Source organism: Lactuca sativa, chromosome 8 (genome assembly GCF_002870075.4).
Source record: "Lactuca sativa cultivar Salinas chromosome 8, Lsat_Salinas_v11, whole genome shotgun sequence".
Lineage (NCBI taxonomy): Eukaryota > Viridiplantae > Streptophyta > Magnoliopsida > Asterales > Asteraceae > Lactuca > Lactuca sativa.
This window is the reverse complement of record NC_056630.2, coordinates 130,446,548-130,460,781: the sequence shown is the minus strand read 5'-3', so window position 1 is coordinate 130,460,781 and position 14,234 is coordinate 130,446,548. Positions and strand designations below refer to the sequence as shown.

The window sequence follows — 14,234 nt, the reverse complement described above, 5'->3', positions numbered from 1 at the left end:
ACGGCTGTGGAGTTGCCGTCGGCGATGGTGGCGGCAGTGGGGCCGCCTCCGGCGGTGATGTTGTCGCGCGGTAATGGTGGCGGTGGTGTTCTTCAGAGGTTATTGAAGAAGATGAGAGAATTACTTTTTCTCTTAAACAACTATAAAAGTAATTCATCATATATGATTTTAAGAATAAGTTTTTTAACAGACCATTATAATCTTATTGTGTTTTGTTATTTATCAAACTTTAAAAAATAAACAAAATAGCTAAAAATAGGAGGTTCTTAGGTTTTTAACCTTTATTACTGGTTCTCATTTGAACCTTTACCTATATATATATATATATATATATATATATATATATATAAATTGAAAATAAAGTTTAACTAGGAGTAATAAGGATTTTTCAGAAAAGGAGATAAATTGAAAATAAAGTTTAACTAGGAGGATTAGAAATGTAAAAACTGTTTGATAAAGTGATGGCTTAACGGGACGTAAAATAATATTTGTTCAAATAATAATCGGTAGATATTAACGTTGCAATTGTATAATATATAATTATTATGTTAAGTCCCATCAAATGGTAAAGTCAAAATGGTTTTTGACCACCTAAATCGGTGCGAATAGCATCACCCGAGACTCCAGTGGATCTTTAGCATATATACCTCAAGCGTAAAATCATCATCATTTCCGTATCTGTGTCGTCCTCCCCATTATTCTCTAAATCTTTTCAGCGAAGTAGTTGATTGAAAATGGCGACTGAAATTCGATCCTTTGATCTGATAAACAAAACTCAGATTCCATCATTAGGTCTTGGGACATGGCAATCGGAACCTGGTCTTGTTGGCCAAGCCGTCACTGCTGCCGTCAAGGTTCTCCCCTCTTTCTCTACTCCCTTTGTTCTCTGCGTGAATAAGATTTGGATTTTAGTCAAACTAATACCAAAACGGCGAGGTAAGTTTTTGACTATAATACTCTTCTCATCTATGGTTTCCATGCTCGATGCTAATTTTGCCCAAACAATGTATCCTATGATTTGATAAGTAGTTATTGCTTATTGACTGGTAAATGTGGTCTTAATTCTATTAAGTAGCTTTTCTTCCTTGAGCTATCATCAGAATAAGATTCCTCTTCACTTTGTGGTTCTTATTACTATTACTTTTTTTTTGTTGTGAAATATGAATGCAGACTTAAAGATGTTTTGAGTGTTAAAGTTGGACTTTTGAGGTCAAAAGAATTATCGTGGTCTCGAATTGATATGGTTTTTGACTTTTGTTACAAATATCATCCAAAATCTTTGTAATTATTTAGTGCATCTTTGTAATCATGTAGTGTTTCAAATTCAATCAATAAACTCTTAAAACCCTTCAACTGGGGAAGCATTTGTTTTTGTTGCTTTGAGTGATAGATTAATATGTAAAAGTAAAACATAGGGAAAAAAGTAAAAAGTACATATGATATGATATGATGCATATCATCTTCTCACTATGTTTCTCTCCTGCAGGCTGGGTATCGCCACATTGATTGTGCCCAAATTTATGGCAATGAAAAGGAGGTATGCAGATTTCACTAAAATTCCATCAACAAATCAGTCAAGAATTTGCCTTTTTTGCGTTTTTTCCTTTTTCCATTCATAAAAAAATATTATATTTGCTATCATCAACAATTCTTTTATATCTTTTTTGGCTTTCAAGATTGGTTTAGCTTTAAAGAAACTCTTTGAAGATGGTGTGGTGGCACGAGAAGATTTATGGATCACCTCTAAACTTTGGTTTGTTCTAATCCTTTTTTTTTTTTTGTGTACGTAAATTTCATCTTCATTAAATATTCAAAACCCTAAACTTTACAGGTGTAACAATCATGCCCCTGAAGATGTACCTATTGCATTAGAGAAAACTCTGAATGACTTACAGATTGAGCATCTTGATTTGTACCTTGTAAGTCTTTTGATAATACACATTTTTATATCATTTCATCATCACTCAATCATTAACCAAATGAACCCATCTATCTATGATTCTATTCAAGATTCATTGGCCAGTAAGGACAAAGAAAGGGACAGCTGGCTTCAAACCTGAAAATCTGCTAAAAACAGACATACCTGCCACATGGAAAGCAATGGAAGCACTGTTTGATATAGGGAAGACACGAGGTTTAGGTGTTAGCAATTTTTCTTCAAAAAAATTGGGAGATTTGTTGAAGGTGGCCCGCATTCCCCCTGTTGTGAATCAGGTTGAATGCCATCCTTCATGGCATCAAACCAAATTGAGGGAGTTTTGTAAATCTAATGGCGTTCATCTCTCAGTAAGTCATCATAAACATGGCTTTCTCTGTTAAGTCGTTCTTTCTGTATTAAGTCGACAAGTGTCTTATTTTAATTTTGATTTTGAATAATAAATAATATTCAGGGGTACTCACCACTTGGTTCACCTGGGACAAAATGGCTAAAGAGCAATGTGCTTGAGCATCCAATTTTGACATCAGTTGCAGATAAATTAGGGAAGACTCCTGCACAAGTTGCCATACGTTGGGGTTTACAGATGGGTCATAGTGTTCTTCCCAAAAGTACTAATGAAGCGCGTATCAAAGAGAATTTTGCAGTTTCTGATTGGTTGATTCCTGATGATTTGTTCACAGAGTTGTCCAAAATTGAACAGGCAAGATTTCTCCTTTTTGCTTTATTTGATTGATTGAATCAATCCTTATATAAAATTCAATTATTTACATATGAAGTTGGTTTTGATGCAGGCAAGACTTGTGAGAGGTGATTTTTTGGTGAATGATATTTATGGCGAGTATAAAACAGTTGAGGTACTCTGGGATGGTGAGATTTGAGTTTTGAGGAGTAGCTGAATATTAATAAATTAAGCTTAAAATGTGTTTATTATATAAGTTAAAAACACTACAAGAATTTAAGCAATATCATGAAATAAGAAGGCGTTACATTATGTCGTTTGTTGAATGCTATTTCATTTTCCGTTCCTTGTTGTAAACGAGCAACTATTAATACTTGAAAAACGTGGATTTGATGATATTTCAAAAGCTGCAATGCTGTCACCATCGTGTAAGGCTACAAGTTTGTGATAATTATAATGAAGTTGATGACCAAAGGGGTGTTGGATCATGGATGTGTGTTTAAGGTGATTATTGGTTTTATTGTTAAGATGTGATTATAGTGTTTTGATTAGTTGAAGTTAAAATAAACGGATTTGAATAAGTGGGTAACAAATAATAACTTAAAACTAAAAAGTGATTTATATTAGGGTTTATTTTATTCATGATCTCATTCAAAATAACCATCAATTTTGATTTACCGGTGCAATGATGAAGCTCGTTAGTTGGGACTTGGGGGTTACGAAACATGTTTATTCTTCTTTAAGCATGGAACACATCGATTAATCCTAAAGAGTGTTATAGATAATCATATACTTTTACAAATTTTTTAAACAAATAAAAGGCCAATACATTTATCTCAATTTTCTAGTAATTACAAGCACAAGTTGAATGGAGCGCTTTTATTAGCTAAAAAGTTTCAAAGATCATCACATGTAAAAATCTAGATGGGCTGGAATTTCTTTTATTTATTTATTTATTTTTGCAGATCAACACCTACAAAAATCTAGGTGTATATAGTTTTTGGATTTTTTTTGAGATTTTTTGCAGGTCATTCTTCTAATTATAAAGTTTGTTTGCAAAAGCTATAAAGTTTTTTTTTTACTGAATATTTTAATTTGGAGCTATAAATTATGATTTTTCGATATCCAAATTAGGAGTGTAACGGGTCCATGGACAGATCTTATTAAATAGAACACAATGAGAAAATTTTTAACTAAAATGAAGTTTGTATGCAAAAGTTAAATATTAAAGTTATGTTTTTTTAATTTTTTTTATCGAATAACCTACTTGGGAGCTCAAAAATATAACTTTCCAACATCCAAATTTGGATTTAAAATATTAATGTAAAACTTAGTTACAAAGAACACAATGACAAAGAACTAGCTTAAGAGAATTTCGTATATAAAAGTTAGGGATGAACATTTGGACCTCCGAACTAGATCGGAAACCAGACCTAGACCTAGTAAGCCTTAACAGGTCCAGTCCAAGATCCACTAATTTCTTCAAAATCAGTTCGGTCCAAATGTTCACCTATATGTCCAAGAATTAAGAATTGATCCTAGACCTAGACTTGATAAAACTCGAACATGTTCGGTCCAAAATTCAAAATTCACTAACATCAGCAAAACCCGTCAGGTCTAAGAGCTAATCCACTCTAAATACTTATCCATAATAAAAGTTATGAAAGTATGACCTTATCTTATTTATTTATTTATTTTGATATTTTAGCTATTTTATAAAATAAAATTTAGAAAATTTGTATAATAATAAAAAGACCCGCATACAAAATGACGAAAGGGTCCAGTCCCGCAACTAAACTCGCTATTTTCACAGGTGTTGCATTTGTAAACCAAACCCTAGAGACCACTGATCGCTACTGTATTCATCATCTTCTCATCATCGTCAAGCAATCATGGGTTCAGGTGAGGTTAAGCTTCATGATTTCTTAGTTTCGGCTTCAATTTTAGTTAGTTAAATGTCCCATATGCAGAAACGCACAGATGCCGCGGTTGTACAAAGTGTTTCTAGTGTAAGCATGTATTTACAATTTTTTTCTTTCTTTCTCTCTCATTTAGATGCAGATATGGAGGATTATGGATTTGAGTACTCTGAGGAGGAACCTGAAGAGCAAGACGTGGACATTGAAAATCAATATTACAATTCTAAAGGTACTGAATCCCCCTCAATACTTACTGTACACATCGATTTGGATTCTCATCTCCATATTGATTGCTACTCTTATCCTTACCAGTAGTGGAACCGGAAAGAGGGCGTGATTGTGTAATTGACGAATAATTATAATGTTAATTTTAGGGCAGAAAGCTAGATTAGATAATCGCATTAATACTACGACCGTTGTCTTATCTCTAAGCTTGCAACTATATTTTCTCTTGTAACATCTTATATGGGTTATTGATTGGTGTCCCATTCTTTGTTTTTGACAGGTTTGGTGGAGACTGATCCAGAGGGTGCACTTACTGGTTTTGCTGAAGTAGTTCAGATGGAACCTGAGAAAGCAGAATGGTAAGTGTATTAGTATTAAGTAAGCTAGATTGTGACATTAACAAAGAATCTAAGAAGCTAAAATTGTAGCAACTTTTATTGAATCCTCACTTATGAAGTCGATAATCATTCTTCTTTTGTGTTTAACAGGGGATTCAAAGCACTAAAACAGACTGTCAAACTTTATTACCGTTTAGGGAGGTACAAGGAGATGACAGATGCATATAGGGAAATGTTAACCTACATTAAATCTGCAGTAACTCGAAATTACAGTGAAAAATGTATAAACAATATCATGGATTTTGTCTCTGGGTCTGCTAGTCAAAACTTTGGTCTTTTACAAGAGTTCTATCAAACCACTTTGAAAGCACTTGAAGAAGCTAAGAATGAGGTAATTATTACTTACTTTTTTAGGATTGCAATTAAGAAATTATTCAAAATTTGGGTCCTTTTTTTTTGTAGAGATTATGGTTCAAGACAAATCTTAAGCTTTGCAAGATCTGGTTTGACATGGGTGAATATGGTAGAATGAATAAGGTATGGCACAAATCTATTGTTAACTATTTATATTTTTAGTCTGTTGTTGACTAAAACATCCATTATATTTTTCAGATTTTGAAGGAGCTTCATAAATCTTGTCAAAGGGCAGATGGGACTGATGATCAAAAGAAAGGAACTCAGTTACTGGAAGTGTATGCCATTGAGATTCAAATGTACACAGAGACTAAGAACAACAAAAAACTCAAGGTAGAGAATCTTTAAATGCTAATGTTATGTTATAAACTTATGATTACATGTAACAAAATATTTTGTATGTGTTTGTGACAGCAATTGTACCAAAAAGCCCTTACTATTAAATCTGCAATCCCACATCCAAGAATCATGGGAATAATACACGAATGTGGTGGCAAAATGCATATGGCAGAACGCCAATGGGCAGAAGCAGCTACTGACTTTTTTGAAGCTTTTAAAAACTATGATGAAGCCGGGAATCAGAGAAGAATCCAGTGTCTGAAGTATGTCTAATTTTGTCATTTTCCATTAAACCTAATTTTGTAATGTTAACTGTCTCTAATCTTGCAATTACAGATACTTGGTGCTAGCAAACATGCTTATGCAATCTGAGGTCAATCCATTTGATGGTCAAGAGGCTAAACCGTATGTGACAAACGTGATTCTCTTTTTCTTTTTTCTAAATTACTGTTTTACCCTTTCTGATTGCTAGCTTAATAACACTGCAGATACAAAAACGATCCAGAAATCTTGGCTATGACAAACTTAATTGCAGCATATCAACGTAATGAAATATTAGAATTTGAGAAAATCCTCAAGGTAAAAAGTAAAAGATTGAACATATTTATGTAATGCAGCATAGGTTATATATGTACATAATAATTAAAAGAAGTTTTGTATGATTTCTCTATGTGACAGAGCAACAGAAGAACAATCATGGATGATCCTTTTATCAGAAATTACATTGAAGATCTTCTGAAAAACATTAGAACCCAAGTGTTACTCAAGCTAATTAAGCCATACACCAGGATCAGGATCCCCTTCATATCCAAGGTATCATTTCAATTTTTTTATTTTTATTTTGATATAACTATTATTATACATACATGTGTGTGTGTGTGTGTATTTCAGGAGCTGAATGTGCCAGAGGCTGATGTGGAACAGCTTTTAGTGTCGCTGATATTGGACAACAAAGTGCAGGGTCACATCGATCAAGTTAACAGGCTGTTGGAGCGTGGTGACAGGTTAAATTTTATATCTATATCAATAGTTACTATTCCTGATTCCATTCCAATCTTGTGTTTGACTCTGGAATTGGAATGGTGGCAGGTCAAAGGGAATGAAGAAATACACTGCTGTGGAGAAATGGAACACGCAGCTTAGGTCACTTTATCAAAGTGTTGGGAATCGAGTTGGTTGAAAAAAATAGATATATATATTGAATTGTGATGAGATTTTGTTTGTTTCCATCGCGGCATATTTTGTCCATCATGTCAAATTGGTAAAAAAGTTTGTATCTAAAGGAAAACTCAACTCAAGTCAAGTCAAGTCGAGGATTAATGTGTTTTGATTATTGATTGCATTTGTGCATTTGGTATTTGGGCTTGTGAGGTATATTTGACAATTTTTGGAAACCTTTTCAACTTTAATTATTCATCAATCCTATGGAGGAGTAGGTGAGTTGGTAAATGATAATTCAATTTACTCATGACCATATCCATTAAATATAAAAGTTAATAGTTTCGCTTTATTTATTTATTTTTTAAATTTTATTGTTATTTGATTGATTGAAATTGGTTTTTCCTTTCCAAATAATTTTAGTGGTATCTGAATACTCTAATCATATGTGTGTGTGTGTGTGTTTGGCAATTGACATGGAGTTTTTAGCTCTTAAGAAATGTTTTAAAAAAATAACTTTGTTTGGCATCAGGAGTTTTTAGTTTTTATTATAAACAAAAAAAAGTTTGAATCAAGAAACTATTTCAAGTAGTTTTTATGTATGTTTAGTTTTATTAATTTTTTTATATTTAAAGCTAACAATTAGTTTTGCAAAACACTTGCATAAATGGAAAGGAGGTGATATTTTCACTTATCTTTTTAAAAAACAATGTGATTTGCCTTTTAGAACAATACTCAAGATTTTTTCTATTCAATTAAAGTATAGTGTATTGAGGTCAAAATCATTTTTGTTTTCAAAGTGGCTGAATCAGAAATCTTAATGGAAGTATCATATTTATAAAAATAAAGTATAACTTTCTACCATGTCAAACACAATCAGAATTATTAAAAGACATTTGATTAGAGTTAGAAATAGTTATATAATTTTACAAATGCCCTTAGATTGATTAAAAGACATTTGATTAGATTAAATCAGCGTGTTTTAACAACCTTTTTGTTTGCTTCTCAAAATGTAATCATTTTTTTTTAATTATTCAAAACCGATTCACTAAAGAAAATTTGACTATCTTCAAAATCCTCTTAATTTAAAAATCTAATTTAAGTTTCAAATAAACCAAGTTAAAAATTCTCGGTTCCTATTGACTTTTGTTAAGCTAAAGTTACAAACTCACTCCTAGTTGCTTTTTATATTAAAAAAAATCAAGATATTAATAATAATAATATTATTATTATTATCATCAAATATAAGTTTATAAAATTACATTTGAAATCAGATTCGAAGTTTATTAAAATTAAAAAACAAAAAGCTTAAAACGAGAATCAGAATAAAAAAAAACAACAACTATACACGGTTGAAAGTTGAAAGAGTCCCAGGAACCCTATTATTCGTTTCATTTGTATTCTCTTCCCTGCTACTTTGGTCAAAAGCGAGTCCAATACCTATCGATCGACCCACCCACCCAACCACTCAGATTCATCATTGACCGACTCCGATACATCATCATAAATCAACGCAAACCAAACCCTCTTTCTCTAACCCTCCCTTGCAAAACTAGTAATCGGTTTCTTGTTCAAACCCTCGTCAATCGAAATTACTAAGGGGGAAGAACTTAGCACCATCATATCATGGCTTGGGGCACCTTAGTTGCTTTGGTAATCGTATTAGTAGCAGCGGCAGAGTTTACATCGACGGTTAGTGGAAATTCTGAAGGGGACGCGCTTTACGCCCTTCGCCGGAGCTTAAACGATCCCGATAAAGTACTTCAGAGCTGGGATCCTAATCTTGTTAGTCCCTGCACCTGGTTTCACATCACCTGCAATCAAGACAACCACGTTACTCGTGTGTAAGCCCTTCTCCTTTACACCCAAATTCCCAAATCCAGTCGGCATCCCCTTATATGTTTTTCTGCTCTTTGGTCCAACATAGTCCATTTTGGCGGTCTCTTGTTCTAATGATAAAATAGGGAAAATTATATTATTTTGGTCAACTGGAAACTCCTAATTGCTTCTAACTTAGAGAGTTAAACGAATTTTGAAACCTATAACTTAAGAAAGTTTGAGAAGGATCAGTTTTAAGTGTTCATAGTACTAATGAAGTTCGGCTTGAAGATTTTAAAGATCATCATTTGAGTTGTCATGTTTCTTGACAAAGTTTAAAGGTATATTGAGGCAGGTAAAGACTGTTGTTGTTAAGTTTCTCAAAGTAGACCTGAGTTCTTGTTCTTGGTCTCATGTGACTTAACCCGTTGTTCCCAAGTAGTGTTTTTAGGGTTTATGTGTTTCTCTGGTCATTTGATGAGCTTGGCGCATTTTTTTTTTCTGTAAATAGAATCACTTGTAATTTTCTGCTTGTGTTCAAATAATTTTATGGAGAATCAAGTGAATTATGATGCAGGGATGGAAGGAAAAAAAAAGTGCCTCTAGGGAGTTCTTAGTAATAAAAAGCAGCTTATAAAACCTTTTCTGTTCTAATCCATCTGTTGGTTATATGTTTAACCCTCCCATTTTAAAAAAGATGGCATAGATAAAAAAAAAAAAAAATCTTTGGTACAAGTGTCAAATACCTAATATAAATCATCTATAGATACCAATAACACTTTCTTTTGTTCCCTAAGATTTACAAATCTATATGAAGTTTGTAATAGGGAGTTGTCAGATTGATCTCAAAATTTGAACAACACTTTCTTCTATTGTAAAATCTATTCTTGACTTCATATGTACAATCAAATACTTATTAAACTAATTATGAAACTATGATTCATTATTTTACAATTGGTTTTTTACAGGGATCTTGGAAATTCAAACTTGTCTGGCCATCTTGTACCTGAACTAGGAAAGCTTGAACATCTACAGTATCTGTGAGTTACTCAATTTCTTTTTACCTTGTTTCATTTAGTGGATCTTTAATTAGCTACAATGAACTATAATAATTGCTGTAGGGAGCTTTACAAAAATACCATTCAGGGTACAATTCCTGCAGAAATCGGTAACTTGAAGAGCCTCATAAGCTTGGATTTGTACAACAACAATATCTCTGGCAAAATTCCACCTTCACTCGGGAAATTGAAATCTCTAGTGTTCTTGTGAGTTTGACTAAAGTATTTAGTATTTACTCTCTAGTTTGACCAAGATGGTATATATAAATTTATAAACTTGTCATTGGTCAATGGCACAGGCGTCTTAATGATAATCATCTAACTGGAAGAATCCCTAGGGAACTTGTTGGTGCTTCAAGCTTGAAAGTTGTGTATGTACTTATTCCTCATCAAAATTCTTGTTACAAAATGTTAATATAGTAAATAAGCAAGTGTGTGTGAATTTATTTTTTAGGGATGTATCGAATAATAACCTATGTGGAACAATTCCTACCACTGGTCCATTTGAACACATCCCTTTGAACAAGTAAGTAAACAAGTGTTATTGAATTAGTTGTGGGATAAATAATAAATTGATAAAAATGGTGGTTTAATTTTGCAGCTTTGAAAACAATCCTCGTTTGGAAGGGCCAGAGTTGATGGGACTTGCAAGTTATGATACAAACTGCTCTTAAAGAGTGTTGTTACTTGATGTTAAGTTTGAACCCATGGTGAGTTGCAAGAACAACATATGGTTGGTTAGTTTGTTATATTTTGTGTAAAATTATGTTATGTTTGTATGGGTGTCTGTGGTCTTGAAAAATATAAAATATTTGGTTATAACCAATGGAAGTTGTATAACCTTAAACATGTGTGTGTGTGTGTGTGACTGAGTTTCGGCTATAAACTTGTTTCCCCATATTTTGTGATGCGTGATGAGCAGCAAGAGCATTGTGCGCTGTGTCCTTAATGAGCATGTTTATTTGGGTCTTTGATATATATAACTAAATTGTAATGGAATATGAAATTTTCATAGAAACTATACTATGTACAATATTGGATGTCAAATATCCATGTTTCTTGACCACTTTGGTAATGCTTTAGAGGAGTGGTTTGAAGAGGACAAAGAAGAAGCGGTGAGTCAAATCATGTATTTTTTTGTCAAGGAAATGATGATATGCTATCAGACAATTTGTCGGTTGATCTTGAAGTCAAACACGAATTGAATTGTAGGGACAAGAAAAGCCATGACCCATGGTGACTCTTTGATAGGCATCAACTATGCTACAAAGAAAAAAAAAATGATAGTGGAAGGCTCTTCGAGAAGTGTTGTCATGGTGAATGCACTTTCAAGTTATGGAAATCATGGATGGGTGAACGTTTTTTCCAAATTAAATCTTTGAAACTTCAACACAACTGCGCTAGGAATTTCAAGTTGGGTTCAACTGTAACATATTCTTAAATTGATACTCATTACACCAAGGAAATTTTGCATGGGAATTGAGTATTAGACGATTAAGATTGGAGGTTATAATAAAGTTTGCAAGAGGTTAATCTTGGACAATGTAGGAGGGCCAAGAAAACATGCATTGACTCTATTTGATGGCACTCTTTTAGAACATGAGATTTCTAATATATGCCCTAAGGACATACATAAGAAACATTATTTATGAAAATATTACCATAATTATTATATATGAAATGATTAATTATAGGGAATATTTTTCATTGAAAAGTGTGAAATACATTAGTTATGGAGAATATTATAGATAATTAATGCATTTCATATTTAATTATGGTAATATTTCCTATAATAATACTTCTTATATGTGTCCTTAAGCATATATTAGAAAATCCGTTAGAACATTATGTTAGACTATGGTAATATATTAAAACGGTTAGAAGTTCAAACCTATATTCTACAATTAAGATAGATATATTGACAATGCCAGAGGCTCATAATTACTTTAGTAAGTTTTATGTGTATTTGATGGAGTAATGAGAGAGTAGATATAAGGGTCTCAAATGATAACCGGGTAGATGGTTGCTTCTTAAAATGTATATGTATAATGCATTGGGAAATTGATGTGTTGTTTGTAATGATGTGAACAATTAAAATTTTCTAATTGCTTAGGTTGTGGTTTGTGTAGTAAACACGGAAAACAAAAATTAGTTTTTAGATTTCCTATTGGGTGATCTTGAACTCTAATCAACATGGTTTGACATAAATGTTTGACCAATACAAGGTACATGATTATATTCCTTACATATATACGTTTTATGTACTTACTATTTTTTTCTTTAATTTGTTTATATTGTAGGGATTAGTTGAGCTTGTTTAAGGAGTTATTTTCTAATGCATATAACATATGTAATGTGCAAGACACATTTTCTCCGACTTAAAGAAAATGTTTACTTGTTTTTGGAAAGCATGTAAGTATACTAAAGAACCAACATTTAAAGCAATTATAAAGGAAACTTGAGTTGTTCAACCCAATAATTTATATACACTTATGGAGAGGGACCCAAACACAATCAATGATATTTTTAAATTGGTAAGAGTTGTGTTGTTATAGAAAATAGAAACTTGGAGTTTTTGGTGATCTTATAATAGATGTTAGAAAGAAGTCAATAATTATCATGTTAGTGGAAATAAGAATCTATGGGATGGACATGATATAAAAACCGAAACGATGGATTTAGATAAACCAAGTGTGTCCTGCTGGAAAAAGAGAAACGTTGAACGAATTGAATATTGAACAAAGGTATTGACATATCTTTGCTAGGGGTCTAATTCAGTTTGAAACAAGATTTTGTGGAAATGCATATAAGGTGGAGATTGAGAAAGATGGCTTAATGGTTATAGATGTGTACGTTTAGTAGTTGTATGCTATTAAAACAGGGACGTAGAATCATATGTTTAATAGAACCATGTACAAGAATGCTTACATGTATATAGCGTTGCAAATGAAACGAACGTTTAGTGAATCGTTCGACATGAAGCTCGTTTATTTAGTAAATGAACAAACATGAATCCAAATTCTCATTCGTTTAGTTAAACGAACAAACATGAACAATAGTCTGGTTTGAACATATTCGTGAATGTTTGTTTACATTAGTTTATATATATATATATATATATATATATATATATATATATATATATATATATATCAATTGTGTTTGATTACATTTCTATATTATATGTTTAGTTATGTGAATATATGTTTAATTATGTTTGTTTATCTTCTTCTATTTATGTTCGTTTAGCATGTTTACGAACATGAATAATGTGATTCATTAAACGAATGAACATGAACAAGAACACTTGTTCATTTGTCCATTCGTGTTCGTTCGTTTGTTCGGGTAACTTAAGCAAATAAACTTGAACAAATCTTTGTTTGTGTTTGTTCGGGTCATTTACAACCGTACATGTATAGAATTGCATGTATGAGTGTGAGCAACATATTGCCAGACACAACATATACTTTACATTTAGCCACCAAACATACGAGGATGCATGGAAGACAAACTATAAAGAGAAAAAAGGATGCATCAAAGAGGGATGGTAGATATATAATGTCAAATGTTAGAAAAAAAATATTTGGCAGCACATGTAAATAGAGTTGTCATAACAAGGCTACAAGTAAGAAGGCGGAATAAAATATTAAAGTTAAGGTTAAAAGTTCTAAAAAATAAAAGAGACAAAAGTTATGTTTCACTGTATTCTAATGCATTACAATATTGGTAGTAACATTAAGTTATGTCAAATTCATGTATAGGATAAACATGAACATGTAAACCAAGTTGACAACGTTGTAGTGCATGGTCATGAAGTGCACAATGAAGTGTCTCAACTCATAAGTTGGATAATCTCTTATGAAGAATGAGGAAGAGTAAGAGGTTTGTGAAGAAGAAAATAATAAAACAAGTTGATAAGGAAGATACAAAAGGAAACTCAAAGAACATACTAGTTAATTTAGACTAGTTTTTTGTATTGAGTATGTGGTAGGTAATTGCATGGGTATGGAAACATTATGGTGCACCTTTTTTAACATTTTTTGTTACATGTGATTGTACCCAAACATATTCATGGATGAAACTTATGTGTTTTTAATGAATGGAACTATATGTTGAATTATATGTATGAGTATGTAGTCCATTTGTAAGAACCGATATTTTTGGGATATTTATGATATATAATGTTATTTTGATGTCAAAGACATTTTGGTCCTTTTGATGATATTTGGATTTGTAGGATGGTATTATATGTGTTTATGGTATGTTTAGAAGTTATTTAATGTGTTATGTTGATTGAAGAAAGGAATGGAATTAATAGAAATGATATTGGGTTGGAAATGTTTAGGA

At 32.1% G+C, this 14,234-nt stretch overlaps 3 protein-coding genes across 5 annotated transcripts; all 3 read left to right on the top strand.

Annotated features, from left to right (window-relative positions):
* The first annotated feature begins 629 nt into the window (after positions 1 to 629).
* On the top strand, positions 630 to 3,016 carry LOC111917091 (NADPH-dependent aldo-keto reductase, chloroplastic). Its single transcript, XM_023912758.3, has 7 exons — positions 630 to 854; positions 1,487 to 1,537; positions 1,677 to 1,753; positions 1,832 to 1,919; positions 2,011 to 2,286; positions 2,391 to 2,639; positions 2,731 to 3,016. The coding sequence occupies exons 1-7, from the start codon at positions 735 to 737 to the stop codon at positions 2,815 to 2,817; spliced, it is 948 nt and encodes a 315-aa protein (XP_023768526.2). The 5' UTR covers positions 630 to 734; the 3' UTR covers positions 2,818 to 3,016.
* A 1,348-nt stretch (positions 3,017 to 4,364) lies between these two features.
* On the top strand, positions 4,365 to 7,186 carry LOC111917089 (COP9 signalosome complex subunit 2). Of its 3 annotated transcripts, none has more exons than XM_023912755.3 (12): positions 4,365 to 4,520; positions 4,589 to 4,766; positions 5,043 to 5,121; positions 5,251 to 5,491; positions 5,563 to 5,637; positions 5,713 to 5,847; positions 5,929 to 6,116; positions 6,190 to 6,258; positions 6,342 to 6,432; positions 6,532 to 6,666; positions 6,745 to 6,857; positions 6,943 to 7,186. In XM_023912755.3, the coding sequence occupies exons 1-12, from the start codon at positions 4,386 to 4,388 to the stop codon at positions 7,031 to 7,033; spliced, it is 1,530 nt and encodes a 509-aa protein (XP_023768523.2). In that variant the 5' UTR covers positions 4,365 to 4,385; the 3' UTR covers positions 7,034 to 7,186. The 3 variants fall into 3 exon arrangements, with proteins under 3 accessions (XP_023768523.2, XP_023768524.1, XP_052622072.1); XM_023912756.3 differs by having other exon boundaries at positions 4,381 to 4,520; positions 4,674 to 4,766; XM_052766112.1 differs by having other exon boundaries at positions 4,399 to 4,520; positions 4,680 to 4,766.
* A 1,216-nt stretch (positions 7,187 to 8,402) lies between these two features.
* On the top strand, positions 8,403 to 10,795 carry LOC111917090 (leucine-rich repeat protein 1). Its single transcript, XM_023912757.2, has 6 exons — positions 8,403 to 8,855; positions 9,798 to 9,869; positions 9,951 to 10,094; positions 10,187 to 10,258; positions 10,342 to 10,413; positions 10,489 to 10,795. The coding sequence occupies exons 1-6, from the start codon at positions 8,638 to 8,640 to the stop codon at positions 10,559 to 10,561; spliced, it is 651 nt and encodes a 216-aa protein (XP_023768525.1). The 5' UTR covers positions 8,403 to 8,637; the 3' UTR covers positions 10,562 to 10,795.
* Positions 10,796 to 14,234: the final 3,439 nt, after the last annotated feature.